Here is a 24,692-nt window from a genome sequence, read left to right as displayed (position 1 = left end):
GAGAGAGGGGGAGAAAGCCCGTCAATCCGCATCCAGAGGGGCTTCGGTAGATTCAGGGTTTTCCCGGATCACACGGTCCCTTGGACCTGTGACCCGTGACCGATTCTCCAACATGGAGAAATGAGAGGGAGATGGATCATAAAGTCTATCATACTTTTTTATTTAATTTGGTCGAAACTTAATTTGGTTCTCAACAACTCTCTTCAAACATTTACTTTTATAAACATAAATAGATTTATCTAAAATTTATAGTATTCAATGAACTTAATGGGATCCTACAAGTTGTGCTCTAAAGAAAATTTTTAATCAAGGTCGAAGAAATTATAAACATCAAACATATTTGATAGGAGGACTACATTGTTTGCTGCTATGGAGAAACCAAGAAGATGAGCCTAGACTTGATAGGCCATGCTTTCTAGAAACTAGGTCCACATCTAGCCCTTGTTTACTTTGCGAATTTGGGAGGTGCCAAATTACTGTAGCAACACTGTAGCGTTTCGTTTGTATTTGTGAATTATTGTCCAAATATTGACTAATTAGGCTCAAAAGATTTGTCTCGCAAAGTACAATAAAACTGTGCAATTAGTTTTTGATTTCGTCTACATTTAGTACTCCATGCATGTACCGCAAGTTTGATGTGATGGAGAATCTTCTTTTTGCATAGTACCAAAGTTGGGAGTTTTGTAGGAAGTGAACAAGGGGCTAGTGGCTGAAAAAACTAGCCAAGCTCAGCCACCACGAGCCATGCAGTGCAGGGAGCATATTGTCGAAAAAGCAAAGGTTTCACTTCCTTTCTGGCGAAGGAACATCACACGGGGTGTGGCAAAATCGCCGTACTTATACAGCATTTTAATTTCCGTCAGGGGTCCAGGTGCGAAACTCTCAGTACTTCCTGCCGTGTGGGCCCGGGCAGTTTGGTGGACGTGAAGACACCCACGCTTCCACCAGCCCCAATTGGCGAGGCCACACGAGACGGGGACGAGACGGCGGGCGCCAGAGCTCTCTCCCCCCGCTCCCTCCCTCCGGCCTCCCTCTCCTCCTCCTCCTCCTCCTCCTCCGCTCCCCTCCCAAGCCAAGAACGAGAGCGAGAACCGAAGCGCGCACCGGGAGAACGGGGAGCCTCGCCGCCACTCGCGGCAGATCTCGCGCCACGCCCGGATTCTGACGCGAGATTCGCGCCCGCCGGCCGGTGCCGCCGCCGCGCGCCGGCCCGATCTCTGTGCGTTTGTTTCCTCACCCGCTGTTGCTTGCTCCTTCGTTGTTCAGGTTGGAATGCAGTGTGAAAAAAATCTCTGTTTTTTTTTTGTTTTCGTTGTTATGGTCGCGATCCCCCGTCGATCTCCCTGCCAGCTTGTCGTTCGAGGAAGAAAAAAAAACGTTCCTTTGTTCCCGTTCGTTTCGATGTGATTTGTCTGGTACTTCATGTTGCGCTGGAATTGGGATCACGGGTGAGCGATTGCATTTGGTGCTTTCGGTGCGGCGATGTAACTGGATTCCGGGTGGGTGGGCGTGAATTCGGCCTGACGCTTTTGCTTTTTCCAACCTTCCTCCCGTGCTCCTGAGCCTACTGGAACGTCGAATCTCAATAAATTCTACCTGCCTGCTTAGTTGGCTGCATTTTTTTTTTGGGTGACGGATTGGCTGTAATGTTAAACTTGAGATATGGCTGATGCGATGGGAATCTGATTCCTTGTCGGGCATGTTGGCTCGTTTGATCGCTGACAAGATATTGGAGCACAAATTTATTTGTGAATTCCCTTGCTCGCCGTATTTTATTTTCTCTGTTACTATTGGGAATTAGAACAACGTGTTGATGAACTGTATTGAAAGTTAATGTGGGTTTTCTTTATGAACATGCATTTCTTGATGAGGAAGAAGGTAGAGCTGTTAGTCATGCAATTGTCATGTTTTCTAGAGCTGTTACGTGGCTTCTTGTAAAAGCAATTCGAGTCTGTTTGTTTTTTTCCTTCCAAATTCTCCATGATCTTTCCTTTGCCCAAACCTGTGGCTTTCTAAAATATCCGGTGGTTACGATTTGGTCAACGTGATGTGATCGGTAAGCACGTTGATTAAACGTCTGAGATCCTTCCAACCATGCGCAATTAAGTAGTCAGAAAGCCATGCTTTTCTTCCTTCTTTTTCGAGTCACTTTCTTGTTTTTAAAATGCCAACAAATCTAGCTGCAAATGCTATTGGTGTCTCCAAATGTTGGAAAATGACACATTTGTACTACCTTGCTGCATATATGATTGCCACTTGCCTGAAGAATCCATTAACTTTGGAGTCTCATTTTGCTCTTCTACTTTTTTCACAGAAGAATCCACCTTGAAGATGATGGGTTTGCTAGCGTTTGAGAGCCACCAGGGGCTCTGGAATAGCGGATACTATTCACAGTTGTTTGGAATTGGAGGAGTTATGATCACTATTGCAATTCTTATGTTATCCACGGGCTACTTTGGTGGAATTGGCGCTCCATTTGCACCGTATTTCTGGCCATACCTAGGACAAGTTCCAAAGAAGAGGGAGCGCAAAAGGCCTGTGAGAGTGTACATGGATGGATGCTTTGACCTCATGCACTACGGCCATGCAAATGCATTGCGACAGGCCAAATTGTTGGGAGATCAGCTGGTAGTTGGTGTTGTCAGTGATGAGGAGATTGTCGCCAACAAGGGCCCACCTGTCCTTTCTATGGAAGAGAGGTATGGAAGTTTAATTTTATTGTTCTGTGGAGTGCACTATTTTTTTTTCCTGAAAATATTGTTCATATTAGCAGTGGTTTATCAAATTGACTGAAAAGCACAGAGCAACATTTTCAATTTGATCTCGTATGTATATTTTTCTGATGATCTAAGCTTACTGACTTTCATCATTATCTGAAATCTGGAACAATTGGCCCTATTAATTGTATGTATATTTTCTCTTTCTAGGTTGACTCTTGTTAGTGGTCTGAAGTGGGTTGATGAGGTCATTCCCAATGCACCCTATGAGATCACAGAAGAGTTCATGAATACTCTTTTCAACAAATACAGCATTGATTACATTATTCATGGAGATGATCCTTGTCTTCTACCTGATGGCACCGATGCATATGCATTAGCAAAGAAGGTTGGGCGTTACAAGCAAATCAAGCGAACAGAAGGTGTCTCGAGCACGGATATAGTTGGTAAGGTTCAGTAGCCTCACTATTTTTTGGGTCATACTTCCCTGAATATGATATTTACAGTTAAGCATATAATTCATTACTTGGAAAAGCTTTTCAAGCTTGTTCAACATGTTGCCTTTCTCGTCAATTGCAATCTTACACAGAAATGTCACACTTTGTACTCAGGGAGGATATTGCTAACATTCAAGCAGAAAGATGCTGACACTGATTTTAACATTGATGTTGATGAGAAGGCTGGAGCGAAACCAAATGATGAAGTGAAGAGTCATCTATCTCATTTTCTTCCTACTTCTCGCCGGATCATGCAGTTTTCAAATGGGCAGGTATGGGCTCTTAAGATTGCTTACCGGTCTTACTGTTCCATGTCTGACCTTTTATATAGAATGGAGGCCACATCCACCCTCAGCTTTCCATCAAGGAAAGGACAAGAACATTTTAGTGACCTTAGTTTGATCAACCTTTTAGGGAATTTACAGAAAGTGGCCTGATATAGCATTTGCAACTAACCTAACTAATCATGCCTTAATTGTAACTTTTCAATTTTGATCCTGAGTGATTGATATTCCTGCCTTTTCAATATTGTTTTTATTGATTTTCTGACTATCCAGCGTTAAGTGGTTAGTGGGTTTCTATATATATTCCTATGATTTAAGTCTTCATAATGCCATTGTGTTGCATTTATTGAACAATATGCTCATATGCACTCAGGCTCCTTCGCCAGGTGCTCGTGTTGTATATATAGATGGTGCATTTGATCTTTTCCACGCTGGCCACGTTGAGGTATCGTTTTCTTATTCTCATGCAGATCAATTTACCATAACCTACAATTTTTTTCTCTAGTTTGGTTCATATGCAACTAAAGTGTAAAGTGTTAATATTATACCTTTCATTTAATGCAGATCCTCAGAAGTGCTAGACAACTTGGCGACTTCCTTCTTGTGGGTGTCCATGATGACCAGTCTATCAGGTTTTATACCATTTCTTCACTTAAGATTTAACAAACAAAAAAGAAGAATAGTATATATCAGCATGATCCTGTCAAAATAGCTTGTCATTATGAATAAAAATACCAATCTTATATAAGAATCATTTGTCCAGGGATAGAAGAGGATATCGTCCTATCATGCATCTTCATGAGCGTACTCTTAGTGTGCTTGCCTGTCGCTATGTTGATGAAGTCATTATTGGCGCGCCATGGGAAGTTTCGAAGGACATGGTATGTTTTTGTCCATAAGTTCATTTGTATATATTTTGTCATGCTTAAAATATCATGTGGCGAGCATGCTGTGATTGTTATAAGAATATGTTTGACAATTTTGTATGTATGTACCCTCATGATTTATTTTCATATCCTGGTCCAGATCACCACGTTTAACATTTCATTGGTTGTGCATGGAACTGTAGCTGAGGGCAATCCAGCTGTAAGTACTTAATGAACTGATGTCAAAGACAAACTTACATGTAGTCGCTGAATTTATCATGAAAATTGATGAGTGGGTGCTGCAGGGTGAAATTGATCCTTATGCTGTTCCAAAGAGCATGGGTATCTTTAAGACAATCACGAGCCCGAAATCTATAACATCAGTCTCAGTGGCGACAAGAATAGTTGACAATCATGAAGCTTACAAGGTACGCAATGTCACAGGCTCATAGATCATAATTTTGTTTGATCCCTTTTTACCTGTGCTAAATGCTGTTGCTGGGGCTTTCATAAACAGAAAAGGAACTTGAAAAAGAAGGCTAGTGAAGACAGGTACTACACACAAAAGAAATTTGTTTCTGGAGACTAGTGCTGCAGAAAGTGCCTATATTTTTGCAACAAATTGAGGAAATTCGTGCGGCCACCTGTATTGATGTTATTCTCCAGCAGAGACTGGAACAGATAATCAGCTATAGACAGGTCATAGTGATAGTTGACAGCCATTCGGCGGTGATGATTGGCTGGTGGAACTAAATTAGGGGTTAAAAGAGAAACTGCCACATTCTTCAGCTATGGCCCTTTTAGGAAGAACGCTCACTTGACATCAAAAGTTCATACATGATTCTTTTTTGACTTTGTTGTCCCTGGAGGGGATATATATATTTGTAGCTGAGCATCTTCAGCGAAATCATTGTTGTATACTTGTGTTACTACTTGACAGCGTGTGGAGTGATTAGCGTTGCATACTCCCTGATTGTACCATGTTATATTGAAAGGTTACACTGCTGAGGAAAATAACCTTGTCATGATTAGATGTCTATGGAAATTGTTGCCGGTCTTTTGGCGTTATTAGTCCCCTTTGTTTATCAGGGTTTATTCTCACTGTTTATCACGGGCACTGCAGACGAGCTTTATTTCTTTGTACTGCAGTGCCAATTGAATGTATGTCGGCGCAAAAGTGTGCCACGCCAAATACTCGAGCAGCGCCTAGATGAGCTCCTTGCAGCGTCTTTGCAGCAAATCGATTAGATGAGCTCCTTGCAGCGTCTTTCCAGCAAATCGATTTGGCAAGCCGGGTAGACCGGTCGCGCGGCGAGAATCCAACGAACATCCACCCAGAAGGGATCCAGTTGGGGTAGGAGTGCCTTGGGTTAACCTAGGCTCGGCAGGCCAGTTAGGGCACTTCCTTATGCCATGGAGATAAGAGAAAAATAGCATATGGGGTTGGAAAAGTAGGGTAAAGAAGAAAACTAGTAAAAGTAAAAGATAGGTTGACCGTAATGAAGGGAGGTCTTGTCCAATTAGAAGTCGAAACTCTTACAAATCCTATGTTAAGTATAACTCCTAACTTGAATTACGCAGACCAAACCAATATAACTGCCCTAGCAAACCGGTCTAACAAATCCCATGTTAAGTATAACTCCTAACTTGAATTACGCAGATCAAACCAATATGACCGCCCTAGCAAACCGGTCTAACCGGTTTTCCTAGGTGCAGATTTTTCATGAGGTCATAACTCACTTATCTGAATTCCAAATAAGATGTTCTACATATGTATTTTGATCGTCTCAACGAGAGCTACGCAATGATGAAGTTGAATTTACATTTTGAGTAATTTGACTAAACCGGTCAGGTCCGGTCTGATCTGCTAATTTTTACCGTCAACCTTACAAGTATAACTTAAGAAGGTTCCTGGTTCACAGTTAAAAGTTAAAACTATTCCATCCATGCGATGCTGATTGCAGTAGCTTAGCTCAGAAGCTTTGTACAGGTTTCTGTTCTTTCCTGTAGGTGGCCTCCCAGGCTCCCAGGGCCGCCTCCGCCTGCTTGTAATCTTCTCCTTCCTTAATAGAAAATAGAAATGGCACAATCTCGTGGTGCATTCGTTCCAAAAAATAAATAAAAACTATTCCATACATCACATGCTTACATCAGTATACCTTAAACAGAGAAACTACATGTACCAAACAACTGAAGACTAGCATACATTGCAGCAGCGCCAAGTGCAGGAAGCTACACGTTGCAGCAGCAAATTCAATCCAACATGTACAGACCTAGCAGGTGACAGTAGCTGAATCGAACAGCAGCGCCTTGTTGCATGACTTGGAGTTGGAGGTGCCAGTCATCAGAAGAAACCTGCAGTTTGTAGGATAACACCACTCATCATAATCTTTCACCTGACAAACCTTCTCCAGTTTTTTTTTTTTTTACCGTGAAAGGTCACAGCTCCAGCTCTGTTTATATCCAGCCAAATCTCTGAATGTCAAAATGGCCTTACTCACCTGACCAGAACTGAGGATGCTGGCCCGGCTGCGGCTGCCGGACATCATCCTCGATGTCCATCGGCGCCGCCTGGTCTGCGGTCGATGGTGCCTCTGAAGATTTGCTCCCAGATTCAGTGCTCACAGTGATGCCATGAGCATTAGCCTCTTGGCCCTGAGTTGGCGGCGACAGTAAGGGCATGATCATGGTTGGATGCATACCAGCTGGTGGAGCACCTGCATCTGAATCTGCATCTGCAAGTGGTTTCTCTTCTTCCATCATTTCCGGAATCACAGACGCATCCTGATGACAGCAGGGCAGAGCAAACATGGAATCATGAGCTAGTGATCTGAATGTTTAAGGTGTGTTATGTTGCTCACATCAAGATCCATTTGACAGCAGAGCACTACGAATTCTGAATTGAATTCGTTATCTTGCCATGTGGATGACCTTCCACAAAAAGATCCTGAAACCACGTATGAACAGGCTACTGACTATTATGCCTTTTATATATACTACATGCTTTTCCACAACCATCACAGTGTGTATTTCTTTGGTCTAGCTGTGAGCTCTCTCCCTCAACTGGAGTACCCAAAAACTCTCCATTCCAAGCCAGACCGTTTCATGGGATTTTACAAAATTTTCACATGAAACAGTTCAATTCCCCAAGGACAAAAGAAATCACACCCAAAACTGTGCCATATGCTACTGCAGCTTCAAAACGCAAACCTGTTGTTTACAACTAACCGGTACGCTTAAGATAAAAGTCACCACCATATAAGTATCTTTACAATTAGTAGAGCATCACTTGCCAATTGCCGTACCTGTAGCTTGATCCTCTTGGGATCAAGGAAGGTGGCGAATCCATGGCTTGCCACCTCGACGTCCTTCCTCTTTATGTTCATTGCCACAAGATTCGCCATGAAACCCAAACACGGATAACTCTTTAAGGACAGTCAGTATCTAATCCCCTTGGTTTGAACTTTTGAAGAGAGCTCAAGGCACTCTGATAACTTTCATCTCTCCTTAAGTTGGATGAGTATATAGTGTGGGGGTGTTTGGAGTTTGGACCGACTTAATCGACCCGATTACGCCTCCTAATGGCGTCCGGATCACAAGAGTTGACCAGCAAACCCAAATGACCTGGATCTGGGTTAATACCTCGCAAATTCGGAGGTAATTTAACGATATTTGGGGTGTTGACCGGTTCTAGTTGACTTTGTGCTTGTTGTGAACTCGCGATACATGCCGTTGGTTGAGTACTTCTTCATTGCTCCTTTTTTTTTGTTCTCTGCAATTGTTTGTGACAGAAAACAAAGACTATTGTGCTGCGGTTGTCATATACTATCAGTCAGCAAAGCTGCCGCTGAAGAGAACATACAATAGTGTTTAGTGATGCATCTTCACTTGAACGGTCAGACACAGGCTAGGAGCGCTTGAACAGTTCAAGGCACACGCTGGAGCCAGTAAAAATTACCTGGCAGCTAACGAACCAAATGGTATAGGTCCACTCATGATAGCAGGAATACTATAGGAAACCATTCAATTTCCACAACAATTCTCACAGAAATCAGAAAGAAAATTCACATATACCGCTGAACACAACGCACTATTAGTCCTCAACTGTGATAATTCCTGGAAGCTCCACGGCCTTATCAAGTTATTATGATGAAAGAATGTTCAATAACCATGACCAGGACTATATGCAGACAGCAGTCATGTCTTCTCAGTTCTCACAATGCTGCATTAAGTCATAATAAATTGTTATTTTTCTTTCAATACTGAACATCTATGAACAAACTATGAAAATGCAAGGGAAAAAAAAAACAAAACCAGCACATCTTGAATGCTTGAGAAATGAGAGAATTTGAGCCATACCATGCTGGAACATACACGGAAAATTTATGAAACTGATCACATGGCTGAGGGGAATTCCACTAAGAAATTCCACAAAGCACAATCGAACTATCATTGTTTATTCCATCAAACAACTACCTGAGATACTGTAATCCTGTATTACAACAGCAACAGAGCTAATTCTGCCCTGGTAGACGATAGAATTCGAGTGAATATGGACTCAACACACTTAACAACAGGTAAAGGATTTGCCTCAAATGCTTTAGCTCAAAACTATTCTTTCAAGAAAGTAACCTGATCCCATTCTAGGCAATGTCTCTGCAACAGAATCTGGCGGGTTGCTACATATCTCTGCCCTATTCAGTTGCACTGACCAGGAGGAACTCCCCCTCGCAAACCAGGTCACCACCAACATAAGCTTTTCCTTCCATCTTTGCAAGTCCAAATCTCTTCTGGTACTTTGTCAGAGTCATTCTCATGATCAACGTGTCCCCAGCAATTACTGGCTTCCTGAACCTAACTTTATCAATCCCTGCAAAAAAGAAGTTGTCCCGGGATCCACCGACTTCAGGTTGCAGCATCACCAGACCCCCAACCTGGGCCATAGCCTGTGGATGAAGGTACAGGTGAGTTATTGAATTCAGCATGTGGTCAGCAAGGTACACACTACGCAGTAGAGAGGCAACCATCTACATATCAGGTTGGTTAAGGAAACTTTCACTATCACGAAAGAATATGGATATGAAAAAATTGCACACTTCAATTATTGTTTATTTATGGCTACTTCTGAATTGAAGTCATGGTGAACCTAATTCCAGGATTAAACATTACAACCATCCTTCACTTGAACAAAAATTGACAGAGCCCTCTGGTGATGTTGTAAAAAGAAGTAAATTATACCAAGGATCAGTACGATCCACTTACTAAACAGGATTGATACACTAAACCAAGGACAGCAGCAGAGTTAATCAGTGCATACCTCAACCATGAGAACACCAGGCATTATGGGGCGTTCAGGGAAATGTCCTGGGAAGAAGTTATCATTTATGGTAACATTCTTGATCCCCACTGCATATTCTCCAGCCTTGTATTCAATTACTCTATCAACCAAAAGGAATGGGAACCTAACACGCACATCCACATGCATAGGTATTAGATATTTTTAAAAAAATACCAAACAAGAATGCAGTTCGTTCAATGTAATGCTTATAGATCTCCAGATCACAAGATATCATGAATTCAAAGGGCCACGGCCATGGTGTTCGATTCCCATTTTGGACATTCAAAATTTCAATATCTTTTTTTCAGCAAGTAAAGCTTGTTGCAGATATACACAACATACAGGGTACTGCTGCATATGGTACGAAGACACAAATAAAAAAAATCTGAAACCCTTAAAGAAATGCAGCTAAAGTACTATGTATCAGGGGTCAATATGGTGATGGAATTGTGTTGACTATAGCAACCTCCACAGCCAGGAGCCCAGGACAGTAGAGAAGTTGCAACAACACTTAGATTTTGTGCCAAAATCCTTGGGACTTTTCAGCAAGCACACACGAGTAATTGCAGAATGTTACAGTTTTACAGCTACCATCCACCCTGCCTGTCACCACATTTTCTGATCATTTCTTTACATTGTCTAGAAACAAATCTACTGTTCAATCAGCGCACAAGGATGCCAAATTACCGTTACAACTCTTAATCTTGGATAGCTGCTTAACAACGTGCAGAACTCTGATGTATGCACATGGGCATGAGTCATGGGCATGAGTCATGGGCATGAGTCAATGGGACTCTACAACTGGATAGATCTCAAGGTGTGAAATAGCAGAGTTAAAGCACTAGTATCAGGTTCATACTTGCAAAGGAATGGACCACCTCATCTGGGAGGTCAATCTATGGTCTGAAACATTTCGATGATATTAGAAGGTGTTGCATCAACAATTCGACATTATAGTCGTGTCGTCCGATAGCAATGCCTGCTCGACCGCAAGAGCAAGCAAGCAAACAAGCGACTGGCACTCACCTGTGGGGGAGGATCTCGCGGATCTGGTTGATGTCCATGACGCTGGGGAAGGGAGGGAACCCTGCAAGCAGACACAGGGAAAAGCACGAGCCAGCTTAGAGAAACCCAATCAGCAGGCAAGCACAGACGAGACCGGCGGAGCATGAAGACCAAAGAAAGGGCCCGACTTTTCTCGATTGGGACCGCCTCCGGCGCCGTCTCCACGCTGTCGCCGTCAGCGGCGCGGCGCGCGGCGAGGACCAGGCGCCGCGCCGGAGCCGGGGCCGCCGCGACGGACGCCGAGAGCGCGCGCCGGGGCAGGGCCAAGGCGCGCGCGGCGGCGCGGGTGGTCGGGAGCGCGGGAGCGGCGCGGCACATGGCGGCGGATCTGGGCACGGTGGCGGCCTCCATCGGCGCGGCGTGGCGCGGCGCGGCGGCGGATGGCACGATGCGCGTTGGAGGAGGAGGGGCGAAGAGAAACAGGGGAAGATGGCGATAGGAACGAGGATGGCATACCGAGGTTTTATCGGGGCTTTGCTCTGTTCTGTGTCTGCTTTGGGAGATCCGTTGGTTGGTTTCGGCCGACTTGGCATTTTCATTCAGTCATCACTAGGCCATTTCTTTTCTGAAAAAAAAATGTTCCTGCTAAGTTATATCACTCCATAAAATAGTAAAAAAATTAGTGCCCATGCGACCCTTGTTTCCACAAAATACAAGATATGGATGTTGTATTCGTCGACATAATACGTGCCGAGGAGCTCTAGATCATCGCGTGAAATAACATTGAAGCATAACAAAAACAACTTGAACAAGTAGGACACTACTATAAAAAAAAGTAGGACATGCTTCGAAGTTACAATAATTACAAAAGATTCATTACACATTTTATTAACAGGAGGTTCAAATGCATGAGGTAATGGTGACAAGCAAAATACAAGAATCGTAAAATACCAGAACCATAAATTTCACACACGATCCTTAAACTTATCACGAGTTCTCATCCTGATTCCGATACTCTTAAAATACACATAGCAGCCCTTAAACTTGTCTCGAGTTCTCGTCCTAGTCTCAGTACTCTCGAAATGCACCTAACAGTTCCTAAACTTGTCTCGAGCTCTCATCTATATCCATACATGTTACGAGCTCTCATCCAGAGCCATGAACCTGCGGAGCTCTCATCCACTAAAACTTTGAGTTGGATTTGAACTTGTTCCAAATCCTCATAAATTTTCTATCAATTTTAAATGGGATTCAAACTTGATTTCAATTTCTCATATTTCTCATGAACTTCTAATCTATTTTTAGTGGGATTTGAACTTTTAGGCTTTGAATCCCACTCAAATTGATCCAAAGTTCAAAGTTCATGAGTATTTGAAATCAAGTTTGAATCCCATTCAAAATTGCTTGATGAAAAACCTTCAGTCGTGTTGTCAAGAAGTGTCAACGCGCCTACACCGACGGACGGGTTCCCATGCTCTCGTCGTACGCTGGCAAACCGTACACCTCGCCCACATGGAGATCGACGGAGTGGGCGACCGGCGGCAAGGGACCAAATGCAGTCGCTCACGCCCATCGATTCCGACTTCGAGGATGCATGCGGGGTGAATCCTTGTCGGATCCGATCCTGACATGCGTCCACTGCGCTGCCACCCCGTCCGCCAAGAACGGCCACGCCACGCAGCACCTGCCACGACCACCGAACGCCCCCAGGGTGTTCGGCGAAATGCTTGAGTTGGCCTTCCGCCTCCGCATCGACGTCCTGCCGCGCGCCAGTCGTCCAGATCGGCAAGGTGCTGGAATTAAAAGAAAACGATGCTTGTTTTGGTGGCCGATGTACTGATTGCGAATTGCATTGCAGGTCGACCTTGGATTCGCAGCTCCGCACCAAGGTCGGAGGGGGCCCTGCCGCGTGGCGTGCTCTGCGGGAGAAGGAGAAGAGGAAGTGAAGGCCACCGACGCCGAGTAGAGCGAGCCGGAGTAGCCTGACAGTGTTGTCGACGATCTGCTACGGTAATCAATTCTTTCCCTGATATATACTGGAATTGACCCCCCAACCCAAAAGTTTGGTGCTGTTTCAAGTACCTGCAGCGCGTCCAACTGAAACAAACTACCCCATTTAGGCTGAAGAGATGTTTTAGTTCCATCTGATGGGAAAGAATCACTGAATCAGGATAGAACGCATTCAATGATTGAAAGCTGCTGCAGCCCACAACTGTCATGTGAGTGAAACTAGTGCTACTATCAGAGGCAGTGAACTATTACTGTTTACATGAATGTGAATTCCGTGTTCCAAGCATGACAAATCACTGCTCTTGACATAAATTATGCATAGAGAGACAAATTAACTTGTTGATACATTGTTGTTCCAACCTTATTTATTTGCTGGTAAATACACAAAGCAACTGCAACAGGACAATCTTTACAAGAGTTTGTTATAAATACTGTCATTGCCTACCAAATTTCATAGGTCATATTGTTTGCCCACAGATGCTAACCCAACATTTACTGATATTCAGACATGTTAAAATGAGATAATTTAAACTTCTTAACGGAATGCCCTGAAGCACAAGTAACTATGTAAGCAAAGTTATAAAATGTGATCCTCTTCTCCATGCCTAACAATACCGGCATGAAAAAGAAGAGCCCACAGATGCGTTATGAATTCTCCACCTTTTGCGAGATGTTCGATGTGTTCCTTCACATTATGTGATGGTGCAACATAAAGGATCATCTCAGCCCAGAAATCTGCCATCACTTTCCAACGCAGAGGGATGTCGCTTATGCTTTCGAGCTGCCTACCCAACTGTGCACCTCGATGGAAGATTGTTCCCATGGGTTCTTCTAAACTTTTCATTATCTGGTAGCTGTTATCAGCCCCTTTGAGAACACGCCTTGCTTCCTTCACGACTGCATTGAACAATTCTGATGTGCTCCACTGGTGGCCAGGAAGCAACTCTGGAGCAGATACCACCAAGTATGCGCAATACTTGGATAATTGTGTAGCAACAGTTCGATGGTCTTTTAGAAACTTTCCCTCTTCCGTGTCCTCATTTGGGCAAAAGCTGGAGGGTGCCATTTCACAGTAACATGTTGCAATGTGCCAGATCAAGATAGTGTGTATCTCAGTATCGTCAGGTTGAAACTGAAAAGCCCTTGAGATGTTGCTATATACATTGTTTGAATGCAGGGATGATGTTCCTTTCGTTAGACAACCATTGGTACGTTTAAGAGCATCAATAACTGCTGTCTTTACCTGCACTGTTAACCTGGTTGGCTCACCTGCTATACGGCCCTTTATGCCTTTCCCTCTGAAGAACAGTTTTCTGTTTTGGCTTCGTTTCTTAAACCCATACCAGCACTTATTGATCTGAGGACATAACCCATTGTTACCGGTAGAACGGCCATATGGAAGTGATCTCACTTTCCCACTAAAATTTAATCGGTAATTATAAACATATGACTCGAGTAACGAATACTGCCCAAGTTTATGTTGCCAATAATATTGCTCAAGTAAAGGAAACCTGCTAAGAAATTCTTTAACTCTCCGGATGACTTTTGCAGATCTTTTCAATGATGGCTGGCGAACATAGTCACAGGCCAAAGCAACTTTGCCCCAGTTAGATGCCCAATAAAGTATGGCCTGAAGCAACTCTAGAAGAGCAAGAGATGCCAGCACAATGAGAGTGATAATAATATCTATCGTGTTGGTGTTCACGATAGTGATGGCATCCGAACTGCTACCAATCCTGCTTCTCCGTATCACTGTGACTACTCCAATGAAACATAAGCATAAGGTCGTTGAAATGGCCCATGTGAGAGCTCCAAACCCCAGATGGTAGTTGAAAGCATACTTTGTGTAGAAAAAATCATATAAGAAGCTCAGCTCTACTTCTATAATGTTGAAGGCTCGTCCATAGCCACCTTCTCTTTCTAACAGCAGCCCTTTAAACACAAAATCTTTAGTTTTCATCTGCCCTGTTTCAGCACAATGAAAGCCAATGAAGCGTCTTTTCAACAGCTGGAACAATGCAAAGGAGAGGCACACGTCCTTCAGCTCACCGCTAGCATCACCTGGGCCAAGCAATCCGTTATTGCATTGCCATATTTTTTCAATGGTAACTGAACCTTCTCTTCTCTCCAGTTTCCTCTTATAACCTGTAGTGGCATTCAACTTCATATGTCCGAAGTTCCACTGGACCAGGTAGGTGTAACCTTTCATGCTTACTGGATCATACTGAGACTCGATTTCGTGCTCTGATTCCATGTAATCAGCTATTTGTTTATCTGGGTTCCAGAATTCACTTGCTAGCATACATGCAAGTATCCTTGAGCCGATTCTCTGCTGGGTTTCAAAAAATAGCAGCATGGAAGCTACTGCAGCAAGATTATTGGTGATGGTGCAAATAATGAGAAACACATATCCCGTGCAGAGCACCTGCTGAATCATGTGCCTCATGTACTGTTTGTTGTCATCGAGACTGTAAGCTGTTATGGAGTTTGTGCACCCAAGGACAGGAAACAAAGATAGAGCCCACACAGGGAACATCTCATTCCTTGCTGCAGACGATTGCATGGAACCCATGGTGTAGGTCACCAAGGAGAAGGACAAGGTGTATGCGGCCAGGACACCATTCTGGATAAACCAATGCTTGCACCAGCGTCGCCATGAGCCAAATATGAGGAGAAAGAAGGAGAGGCAAGTTGCAATTGCCACTAATGCTTCAATGCGGATCACAGTTGCCCTTGGGCTATTCAAGCCATGTTTTAAATGATGCAAGATGGTTGTGGTATTCATTTCCTGCTTCTCCATCTCACCTGACTGCACCTAGTAAACCTTCACAAAGGAGATTATAATGCTGTAAGTTCTCACTCGCTTTGTCCCAACAATCATTAGACTTACTCTGTTCCAGTGCTATTTATACATCATTGTTATACTTCCTAAGTAGATACAGTCTGGTTTTATTTTCATTGATAACATTAAACTTATTTCCCCGTGTTTTATTTCATAGGGGTTGTAAAATGGTGATTACTTGCATTATTCAAGTTCTTCATGCCATAGGATATTAACATTTTTCATATTTCCTATTGGAAATTTCTGCTCTATTTGAGTTTTTTCCTCGAATACATAGGAGAACTATGCATCATTTCATTAATGAAGAGCTATATTTGAATTTGTATACAGATACAGTAGAAAATACACGAAAAAGTATGGTTTCATATGAAATTTAATTATCTTTATTCAAATTTGAACTCGTCAAATCAACATATATTTTTTCTGCAGCATGTCTAATTAATTAAATGCTCCCTCAATTTCCTTTTATAGCACACCCGCATACTTCAAGAGGCACGCTTTTCAAATTTGACAGACCTCTCCAATAATATATAGGGTAAACTGGTATCAGAATGGTATCTTTGATTTCATATTTGTATCTACCGTGAGTCTCATACTGCCACAATTTTGTATTTTGTAACCGCTCCAATCCATGAAAGGAACTAATTTTCCTCTGTAGTGGAGGGCCGGAGGGTTCTATCACTGGTATCCATGCCACCTTTGCCCTATGGCAAAGGGTATGCCGCACTAGATCAAACCTTGTCTGCTATTTTCAGGTGTTTTCCTTTTTTTTTTTTGGTTGGGGGGGGGGGGGGGGGGGGGGGGGAGGGGGGTGGTTACTATTTTACAAATAGTGTTTCGTGAGATATGCATATGTGAATTCTGTGACTCTCTATGTGGGTCACTACTCTTACATGAACAGAAGATATTACTTTTAAGAGCTATTCTTTTTTGTGCAAGTCAAACAGCACACATAATTCTTGAAATGAGGTAGAGGAAACAATAGAGAAGTTGCACTTTGACACATAGATGCTGCCCTATTCCTCCTCTTACTTTTTTTTGGCCTTTTCTAATCAACATAGTTGAGGTGCTTTGGCATAAATGTTTTCTTACCCTTAATCTCACAAACTTTGAATATGAAGGCTGGAAAGAGGAGTTAACAAAAACCATAAACGCTTTGAATTTCAGTGAATAACCAGTACTGGCTAGCCCTTGTTTGCGAGGACTTCCTAGAGGTTCAAATGGAGGATTTCATGGTCAACCAAATAATCACTATCTAAATTTTGCAAATCTTTTGCCAAAATATGTGCCTCATGAAGCATGTAATAAACATGGACAATCGGGATTTGAGGTAAGAACAGATCACCTAAAAAGAAACCCTGATGAAAAACCAAGCACTTCTTTACAAGGCTGTGGAGTCACTTACCATTTTACCAAAGTCTGCTGTTTTGATTTCTCCTGGCAGCTAGTGTCCTGACGCAAGTGCTCGTTGGAGATACAAGGTGCAGTGGTTTATGACTTACCGAATCTGAGATCTTGCCTTGTAGACGTCCCAAAATGCGCTTACTTTACTTCCTACCGTGCTGTTTATTGAGTAGCTCGATATGTACTATTGCTGTATATTCTAAGGCTGATGATGACATTCCTTTATCTTAAAAGAATTATAAAACAAAAGTGAAGACTGACCATGTTTGTGGTCTTACTCAAATGAGGACCAACCGAACGGAAACGTGTGTGTCTTTGTGTAGGGATAGGATCTGAACTTGGTTGAGGGTGTTGAAGCATGCCTAAAGCATCCAAACTTTTATGTGCATATTTCTTCATATAAACTTCCCTAGTTCCTCCTAAGTTGGAATAGTTCCTTTTTTCTTCTTGTGCATAATTAAAATCATAAAACCATATAAGAATATAGGATTTTGTGCAGGGATAAAACAACATAGGATTTACGTATGATATATTTTCAAGCTTGTGCATCCAGCAGATCACTATTGTGCTCTAACTCTGGAGTACGTCTCGGATTTACCGCTGCCGTATTTAACGTGACAATGCATCGATGTCCCCTTGGGCCTTCATGCTTTCACAATGGATCATAGCTGCCCTGTGTTTTACAAGCTCCTCCGTAGATTAAGAAGCAGGTCTGCGAAACAACATGATTGTACAACAATTTATATATTATTAAGTAATCCCTCCGTTCCAAATTATAGATAGTTTTTTAACTTTTCTAGACATAGAGCATATCTGAGTACATAACAAAGTCTATGAATATAATAAAGTCAAAACGATCTATAATTTGGGACGGAAGGAGTAGAAAACGAGAATAAACTAAGAAAGCAACATTTGCTTTTCATCAGCTTTTCTAAATAAAGGTGATTCCATGTAATCATGAACTGTGCCAAACAGGCCATAGTAAGAACAATTATAAAAAGTCTGAGTGGCATGGTTTAGGGCTGAGATCAATAATTAATCTTTTGGACGGAGTGGTGATTGAAAACACATCCAGTTGCAACTCCGGATCCCACCATGTGGGCAAGCATGCACCACAACTTCACTAGACAGCAATACATACATGGGAGATCAAAGAAAGTCGCTGGCAAGTTGGCAGCACATGATGAAATAAAAACACAAAGGTTACTCCACAGCTGTTGAACATCAGGTACTGCTCTAATACGGCTAGCCACCACCATATATTCTCTTATTCAAGTTGTTGCCTTGCAAGGCCTTATACACAAACGGGATGGAGATGTACATGTGGAAATCATGCTGTATCCTGGGCCCCACCCAATGAATCTCTTCCCACAGGGACCCAGGAAGGGAGCTGATCAAACAGATCAGTGCTTTGCGCAAACATGTACAGGCAGAAGATGCAGAGCGCTGGTCACAGTAACAAGACATCGAGTCAGGATTCGCAATTTATTCTAGTGCTAAACAAACACAGAGCATGGGTGAAGTTAAATACCAGCATAAGCAACCGCAGCGCCTGACACAACCCTTCCCAAAGCTGCTAGGAAATACAATGTAAAAACCACCTGCAAGGTTGTGGATTCAACATAAGCAAAAGAAATATGTATGAATCTCTTAGCTGGCTGGGTAAAGTCGTCAGATATGTGATATGTCTAGCAGACAGATCAAAAGACCCAAGCTATATCAAAATGACAGAAGGAACATCTGATCTCTTTTATTTGTTCCCTTTTCATGCAAGAGAAAGGCTGAAATTCTGAACGACTGAACTCTCCATCCTCTACCTACTTGACTTCGACACATAAGAAAACTGTATTTTCCCCAGAATAAATTGAAAAGATACTTACAAAGCATGAGCTAATAACATGCAAACCTCATTAAATCTCAACATTTTGTCCCAATCTCAACTCAGAGCACATACAAACATGGATGTTTTGAGACGTACCTTGAAAAAGAGCTTCTTGTCATGTCCGGTTGCAGCCACCCTCAATACAGACTCAGCAGCTCCAATTGTGTTAGCCAAAGATGCAACTATGCTATTTGCCATCTCCTGAGAAATCTGCCATTCAAGAGGATCCACAGGCACCCTATATGCAAAACCATTCAAAAGAAAAATGAGGCACTAAAATAGGAAGTTACATTTTACATGATAGACCATAAATCTTTAATTTAATAAAAAGCGCAGTGGGTGGTGGTGGTAGTGGTAGTTAGTTCTACATAGGATCTTCTGTGAAATGATCTGTGTATACCTTTGTGTGACAGAGAATACATAGACATCCTTCTGCTTTTTACCTATATGGTTTTTAGCCTAATTCTATACGCAATTTTCTAACAAAAATAATATCCGTAGCAATGAGTAGCTCAATCGTTAGGGACAGGGGCGGAGCTAGGAATGGAGTTGAACCGGGGCTGAAGCAATGGGAGATTGATCACATGGATGCATTACATGGGCTGATTTGGAGCTAAAGGGCTGGTTTCGACTGTGTACCACATGAAAGTTAAAGGAGCTTTATGGGCTGGACCCACCCTGCAGCACCCCAGCCCGGGTCCTAGATCCGCCCCTGGTTAGGGGCTAACTTTAAGTACTTCTCATTGAAAATCCGCCGTAATGCATGGGCAACCAGCTAGTAATTTGTAAGGAAAAGGTAAAAATGCATGGTGATTGTAATTGTTAAATGACTAATAATGTTGCAAACTTGCAAATTGCCACCATTAAGGTAAAGACATTGTTACCAAGAAATAGAGCCATCAGGAAAATAACAACAACATACCCTACATCCAATGTTATCAAATACAACATAACTCTATTTATGAAAATAAGCTTACTGTTTTAGTGATTAGTATGAGAATATAAGTGCCCAAAGGGAGAAACTAGTGCCAACAGGGAGAAAGCACAGCTTTGTTTAACAGGAATATATCTTAAGTTAAATTCAAGCATAGTGCTCATCCTGAACACAATTTTTGGTTGTCAGAAGCACCACAAGAAAGTGGATCAGGTCAGGTGGTGGGGTATGGTTGTCATATTCTAAACTTATAACCAACCCAGTAAGAAATATCAAATATATGGACGGAATTTATTTACAATAGTTGAACTGGTGCAGAAGTATTCCAAGGTTCAGGATTTGATAAAATTCTTGCCAGTGTATGAGAATGTAAGCGAGCTAAGGCTACTGTATACACTCAAGATATTTTGGCATTATCGTCACAAAGAAGAAATGCTTGAATTTTCTCATTTCATATCATTAACCAAGGCAAATCCATCCAATCCTGTGGCTGATGAAGTTTTGAACATTTATCACTTCAACCTTTTCAGTCCTTTCTCATGTGCTCTAGCACATCATCCTCTACTCAAGGTATATGATCTGGTTTATACACAACGTTAGTTGCTAGCACCAAGAAAAACTATAATATTTCAGTCCAATTTCCACAATAAGAAAATCAATTGCAAGCATTGCATACTTGTATAGGCTATTTCATATTCATACCAATGAACTTTTGGCAAAACCAAAATAGTAGAATTAGGGATCCATAGTTGATTTGCTCCTGCCCATTTGCCCATCACCTTCGGCCTCTCCCAATTTTTAGAATAATCTACCAGTCACTAGGAGCTACTGTCAGCATCATCTAACACCACTAGTCGACCACTATCAACCAGTAAATCAAGATCATGGCCAAGCCATCAGACCTAAGCGATTAGTCTAGAGGCCATTTAGCAGCCAGAAATATCTGAAGGCCAGAGGAAGAAGCTCTCAAGTTCTGAATTTTATGTAGCTATAAGCTGACACAGTAAGCGTTCAACAGCTTAGTGATTACTGACCAAGGTTTCCCAGGGAACACAGTATCTTACAAATATTAGGAAACTAGTGATGGCAAGGGAAAAGGCACCAAGAGAGCAATACTACAATAGTTTAATGGGAGCAAGTCAATAGCAAATTTGAAGTGCTTATTACAATTTTTTTTTCTGTGGGTAAAAACACCTCAAGAAAGTGAATTAGATGAGTGGCGATGGTCACGATTGATATGAAGTATTGTATAGAATTGAGTATGCAATCCCAAAGCTAGCGAAAGCAATTTATGTATTATCATTCAGACAAGGTGCAGTATTTTCCCATACCAAGGAATGGGAAGGGTATGACAATGCAAGCCATTCAAACTGTAGCTTCTAAAACCCATGTTTAGTCATTTTCCTGTGTTTTAGTTTCTGCATTATCTACTCAGCAATCTGATGGAGGTTTCTTGGTAGTTGGTACCATTAAACTTACCATGCAAAATGGAAACTGGGCAAATTTTGATGCAATCTCAGCCAAAAAGCAAATTAACTGCAGGTACTGTAAACTTGTATGCATTACATCATACAAACAAACATTTCCCAAAAAATTCCTGAAATTGGGGACCCAGTGTTTGATCCTCATCTTTAGCTGCCTACCTCCTTTCCCCTTTGTAGCATCAATTACTGGCCACCAGCTGCAATCAGTGTTTGCCTAATCGGCCGTTTAAACGGTGTCTAAACAGTGAACGGAGGCCAACTGTTTTGTTTAGGCTGTAAACAGTCCATTAAACGGAAAAGGGTTTAAATAGTAAAAAAATAGGATTAAACAGGCTAAACGGCCTAAATAGAATGGAATTAAATGCCATTATACAAGCTAAACGGTCGTTTAACACACTGTTTAGGTGAACATTATCAATTCCACTTGAATTCTTACTTCCATATATATATATATAACCCTAAGTTTTTCCATAGATAAGTATTTATATTTGGTTTATTGCTTGCATTAATATATGTACTTGGTCTTTTATATGCATAAATATATATACTTTCTAGGATACTTGATCTTTTATGAGCACGATTACATATAATTTATTGATAAAATGCAAAACTGTTTAGATCGTTCAATTCCGTCTAAACACCATTTAAACCGTCCAAACACTAAACAAAGAGTGACCGACTGTTTACTGTTTAGCATTTAGGATAACACTGGCTACAATTGCCAGCATCATCTATAACTACTAGCCTGCTACTATGAACCCAGAGAAATCAAGCTTAATCATCATTTTTAAACATAAGCTTAATCATCATTTTTAAACATAAACTTAATCATAACAACCAGCAAGCGGAGCCAACCAACGACACAAGGAAGGTAGAATTGCTTCGATCGAAGGGCCGAAGGAGGAGGAGACGATGAAGAGTGGGATAAAGAGAAGGAAAGGGGTCTTACGAGATGTGGAGGTGGCGGAAGAGGAGGCCGAGGATGGAGAGCGAGCAGAGGAGGACGAGGAGGACGTCGGCGGCGAGGGACACCGCGCTGGCGCGCCGCACCGCGCAGTGGTAGTACACCAGCCCCCCGCACACCGCGCCCACAGCCCACCGCCCGGCTCCCGTTCCCCCTCCTCCTCCGGTCCCTCTCGCCGCCGAGGAGTCGCCGTCGCCGCCGCCGGTGGGGTCCATCGGCGCGTACCGTGTCGTGCCCCGAGGGGGAGCCGGGGAGGCGGCCGCCGGCTTCTTGGACTGGGTTGTCTAGAAGCCACCACCGGTTGTGAGTTGTCTTATTCTTTGGGCTGGGTTGGGCTGACTCCGTCAGTTACTGGGTATATTTCTCATGCAGCCCAGTTTTCAAATCGACCCTTAGCCGTTTGCCCGTTTGGAGGTATCCATCTTCCAGAGGATTTTTTAAGTTACCTTCCAATATTTCTTTCTTCCGGCGAGATTCGTGTAAATAATGAGATCCGTTACATCTGCATCGAATCTAAATCTTAGCTCCCTCCCCTCCCTCCCCTGCCTACATTGCCGCCCTCGCCTTCCTCCCTGCCTGCGCCGCTACCCTCGCCGGACGCGAGAGTTGGAGAAGAAGTTGGATTCAACTTGCATTGAAAAAATGTTGGTGCAACTTTTTTCGAAAAATGTTGGATTCAACAATTTTTAAAGAAATGTTAGCTCAACTTTTTTGAATAAATATTGGTTCAACTTTTTTTTGAAGAAATGTTGGTTCAACTTTTTTCGAAGAAATGTTGGTTCAAATTTTTTTCATTGGTTCAACTTTTTGAAAAAATGTTAGTCCAATTTTTTGAAAAAATGCAACATTTTTCAGTGGGCCATCATCAAATAAGCTTTTGGTAGTCATGCACATGGTTGCTATGCTGGATTGTGCTATAACGAGCTTTCGTGGGTTTTATAATTACATCTTTTATACATCTTTCACAAGGTATAGGAGGCCCGGCCTCACGTCGCTTTCAGGGTCAACTAGAAAGTCTGGCGCGGCCTTGCCGCTCCAACGTTTGAGTGGCATAATATCATTTCACTTATTGGCTCAATATTGTGTTGAATCTGATCTGTCCCATGCTTTCATGCTGATTCGATTTGATGGTTAGCTGCACCCAGATTTACAGCTACTTCTTTCATCCTAAATTATAGATTATTTTTAGTTTTTAGGTTCATAGGTATTTGTATGCATTATTTTATGTTTATGAATTTAGAAAAGTCAAAACAACCTATAATTTACAACGGAGGGAGTACAAGCTTAATCGACTCATATTTTTCTTAATAACCAACAAAATCACTCTGACAGCTAGCTTCAACAAACTATAAGCAGGAGGAACACCTGGTGGTTTTAAACTATGCCACCATTGCTAGAATCCGTTCTCTGGACTTCAACTGAGTCATGATAAAATTTGATGCAGAAGAAGGATCGGCACAAGTCTCTGCTACCTTAGCAGCAGAACATAGCCGACTGAAAACGCCAACAGAGTTGTTTCGATCATGCTGCAAAATAGTTATCATCCCATGATGCTACTGGATCCGCTAGGATTGTGCATTATAAGCACTAGTCAAATATATAATATTTCTTTAACGAATTTGGTAGGAGAGCTAACGATTATATTAAAAAAAATAGCACATCGGGTGGCACAGTCGGTTGAGCACGAGCGAGCGTTAATGTCGGCGGGCCTGAAAAGTGCAGACACACGTGCCGTTAGTCTTTCCGGAAAAAAAAACAAACCGTTTCGTCGACGTCCCCTCCGCGCACCTCACCAGGAACTCGATGTAGCCGCCGGTGCCGCCCCCGCCGGTCGTCACCGCCTGATGAACCTCCATGCAGCAGCGCGGATCAGGTTCAAAAGCCGATCTAATGGCGCCAACCGGTCTGACCGATTGCCCCGACTGGTCACCCCGAGTCCGAGTTGAAATTTGGAGTCCTGGTCGACTTGGAGATGAATCGGGATTTCCTTGCGGGAAAAGGCCTCCCACCCTATAAATATAAAGGGTTCTGGCCGATTGAGAGCTATCACCCAATCAACAAACAAATCTTTTTACCTTTTATCTCCAAACCTTAGCTTTTCTAACCCCTTACTTAACTCCTTTGTCTCAATGGCATTTGAGGAAGCTCTGAGTGGCCTGACCAATCTCAGAGCAACCCTAGGCGCACCATCTCCGACGGGATCCCTCCCGAGGTGGTGTTTCTAGGTTTTTCCCGACGTCCCTGTAGGGACCGGTCTGACCAGCCCCTCTGACCGGTCTGACCGGCCCCTCTGACCAGTCTGACCGGGCAGGTGCAAAAACGTCGGCGAGGTGATCGTTTGCACACGCGCGAACCAGCGCATTCCTGTGTTGACCGGAAAAGGCGTCACTTTGCCCACATCACGCTCTGTATGTTGCTTAATCGCAATCTCCTGACCCTTTTTCCAGGAATAGCTAAAACAATGG

General features: G+C 42.7%; 5 protein-coding genes across 6 annotated transcripts; 1 reads left to right on the top strand and 4 right to left on the bottom strand.

Annotated features, from left to right (window-relative positions):
• Window positions 1-956: 956 nt before the first annotated feature.
• LOC117860264 (ethanolamine-phosphate cytidylyltransferase) lies at window positions 957-5,435 on the top strand. Of its 2 annotated transcripts, none has more exons than XM_034743527.2 (10): window positions 957-1,266; window positions 2,315-2,699; window positions 2,928-3,163; window positions 3,329-3,486; window positions 3,872-3,943; window positions 4,063-4,130; window positions 4,262-4,379; window positions 4,525-4,584; window positions 4,670-4,792; window positions 4,882-5,435. In XM_034743527.2, exons 2-10 carry the CDS (start codon window positions 2,332-2,334, stop codon window positions 4,951-4,953), a joined length of 1,275 nt encoding a protein of 424 aa, XP_034599418.1. In that variant the 5' UTR covers window positions 957-1,266; window positions 2,315-2,331; the 3' UTR covers window positions 4,954-5,435. The 2 variants fall into 2 exon arrangements, with proteins under 2 accessions (XP_034599418.1, XP_034599419.1); XM_034743528.2 differs by having other exon boundaries at window positions 958-1,219.
• A 1,010-nt stretch (window positions 5,436-6,445) lies between these two features.
• Window positions 6,446-8,071, bottom strand: LOC117860267 (uncharacterized). Its single transcript, XM_034743532.2, has 3 exons — window positions 7,670-8,071; window positions 6,866-7,148; window positions 6,446-6,719 (listed from the first exon to the last, which is right to left on the bottom strand). Exons 1-3 carry the CDS (start codon window positions 7,766-7,768, stop codon window positions 6,709-6,711), a joined length of 393 nt encoding a protein of 130 aa, XP_034599423.1. The 5' UTR covers window positions 7,769-8,071; the 3' UTR covers window positions 6,446-6,708.
• A 654-nt stretch (window positions 8,072-8,725) lies between these two features.
• On the bottom strand, window positions 8,726-11,205 carry LOC117860266 (uncharacterized). The gene is made up of 4 exons (XM_034743530.2): window positions 10,896-11,205; window positions 10,729-10,789; window positions 9,682-9,826; window positions 8,726-9,310 (listed from the first exon to the last, which is right to left on the bottom strand). The coding sequence occupies exons 1-4, from the start codon at window positions 11,116-11,118 to the stop codon at window positions 9,059-9,061; spliced, it is 681 nt and encodes a 226-aa protein (XP_034599421.1). The 5' UTR covers window positions 11,119-11,205; the 3' UTR covers window positions 8,726-9,058.
• Window positions 11,206-13,294: 2,089 nt separating this feature from the next.
• Window positions 13,295-15,517, bottom strand: LOC117861128 (uncharacterized). Its single transcript, XM_034744630.2, has one exon. The coding sequence runs from the start codon at window positions 15,515-15,517 to the stop codon at window positions 13,295-13,297; it is 2,223 nt and encodes a 740-aa protein (XP_034600521.1).
• A 2,461-nt stretch (window positions 15,518-17,978) lies between these two features.
• On the bottom strand, window positions 17,979-22,511 carry LOC117861129 (reticulon-like protein B23). Its single transcript, XM_034744631.2, has 4 exons — window positions 22,213-22,511; window positions 18,942-19,083; window positions 18,495-18,564; window positions 17,979-18,409 (listed from the first exon to the last, which is right to left on the bottom strand). Exons 1-4 carry the CDS (start codon window positions 22,440-22,442, stop codon window positions 18,294-18,296), a joined length of 558 nt encoding a protein of 185 aa, XP_034600522.1. The 5' UTR covers window positions 22,443-22,511; the 3' UTR covers window positions 17,979-18,293.
• Window positions 22,512-24,692: the final 2,181 nt, after the last annotated feature.

This window comes from Setaria viridis, chromosome 6 (genome assembly GCF_005286985.2).
Source record: "Setaria viridis chromosome 6, Setaria_viridis_v4.0, whole genome shotgun sequence".
Taxonomy (NCBI): domain Eukaryota; kingdom Viridiplantae; phylum Streptophyta; class Magnoliopsida; order Poales; family Poaceae; genus Setaria; species Setaria viridis.
The sequence above is the reverse complement of the archived record's forward strand: the minus strand, read 5'-3'. Positions and strand labels throughout refer to the sequence as shown.

What these genes read in the sequence shown, in the direction of transcription:
- LOC117860264 (XM_034743527.2), top strand. Translation starts at nt 2,332, where the DNA reads ATGATGGGTTTGCTAGCGTTTGAGAGCCACCAGGGGCTCTGGAATAGC. An exon ending in GTCCTTTCTATGGAAGAGAG is followed by an intron (nt 2,700 to 2,927) that starts GTATGGAAGTTT and finishes TTCTCTTTCTAG; the next exon opens with GTTGACTCTTGTTAGTGGTC. An exon ending in CTCGAGCACGGATATAGTTG is followed by an intron (nt 3,164 to 3,328) that starts GTAAGGTTCAGT and finishes CTTTGTACTCAG; the next exon opens with GGAGGATATTGCTAACATTC.
- LOC117860267 (XM_034743532.2), bottom strand. Translation starts at nt 7,768, where the DNA reads ATGGCGAATCTTGTGGCAATGAACATAAAGAGGAAGGACGTCGAGGTG. An exon ending in CCAAGAGGATCAAGCTACAG is followed by an intron (nt 7,149 to 7,669) that starts GTACGGCAATTG and finishes TGCTGTCATCAG; the next exon opens with GATGCGTCTGTGATTCCGGA.
- LOC117860266 (XM_034743530.2), bottom strand. Translation starts at nt 11,118, where the DNA reads ATGGAGGCCGCCACCGTGCCCAGATCCGCCGCCATGTGCCGCGCCGCT. An exon ending in GGCGGTCCCAATCGAGAAAA is followed by an intron (nt 10,790 to 10,895) that starts GTCGGGCCCTTT and finishes GTCTGCTTGCAG; the next exon opens with GGTTCCCTCCCTTCCCCAGC. An exon ending in CTGGTGTTCTCATGGTTGAG is followed by an intron (nt 9,311 to 9,681) that starts GTATGCACTGAT and finishes CTTCATCCACAG; the next exon opens with GCTATGGCCCAGGTTGGGGG.
- LOC117861128 (XM_034744630.2), bottom strand. Translation starts at nt 15,517, where the DNA reads ATGGAGAAGCAGGAAATGAATACCACAACCATCTTGCATCATTTAAAA.
- LOC117861129 (XM_034744631.2), bottom strand. Translation starts at nt 22,442, where the DNA reads ATGGACCCCACCGGCGGCGGCGACGGCGACTCCTCGGCGGCGAGAGGG. An exon ending in ACAAGAAGCTCTTTTTCAAG is followed by an intron (nt 18,565 to 18,941) that starts GTACGTCTCAAA and finishes ACAACCTTGCAG; the next exon opens with GTGGTTTTTACATTGTATTT. An exon ending in CGCTGCGGTTGCTTATGCTG is followed by an intron (nt 18,410 to 18,494) that starts GTATTTAACTTC and finishes TACTGTGACCAG; the next exon opens with CGCTCTGCATCTTCTGCCTG.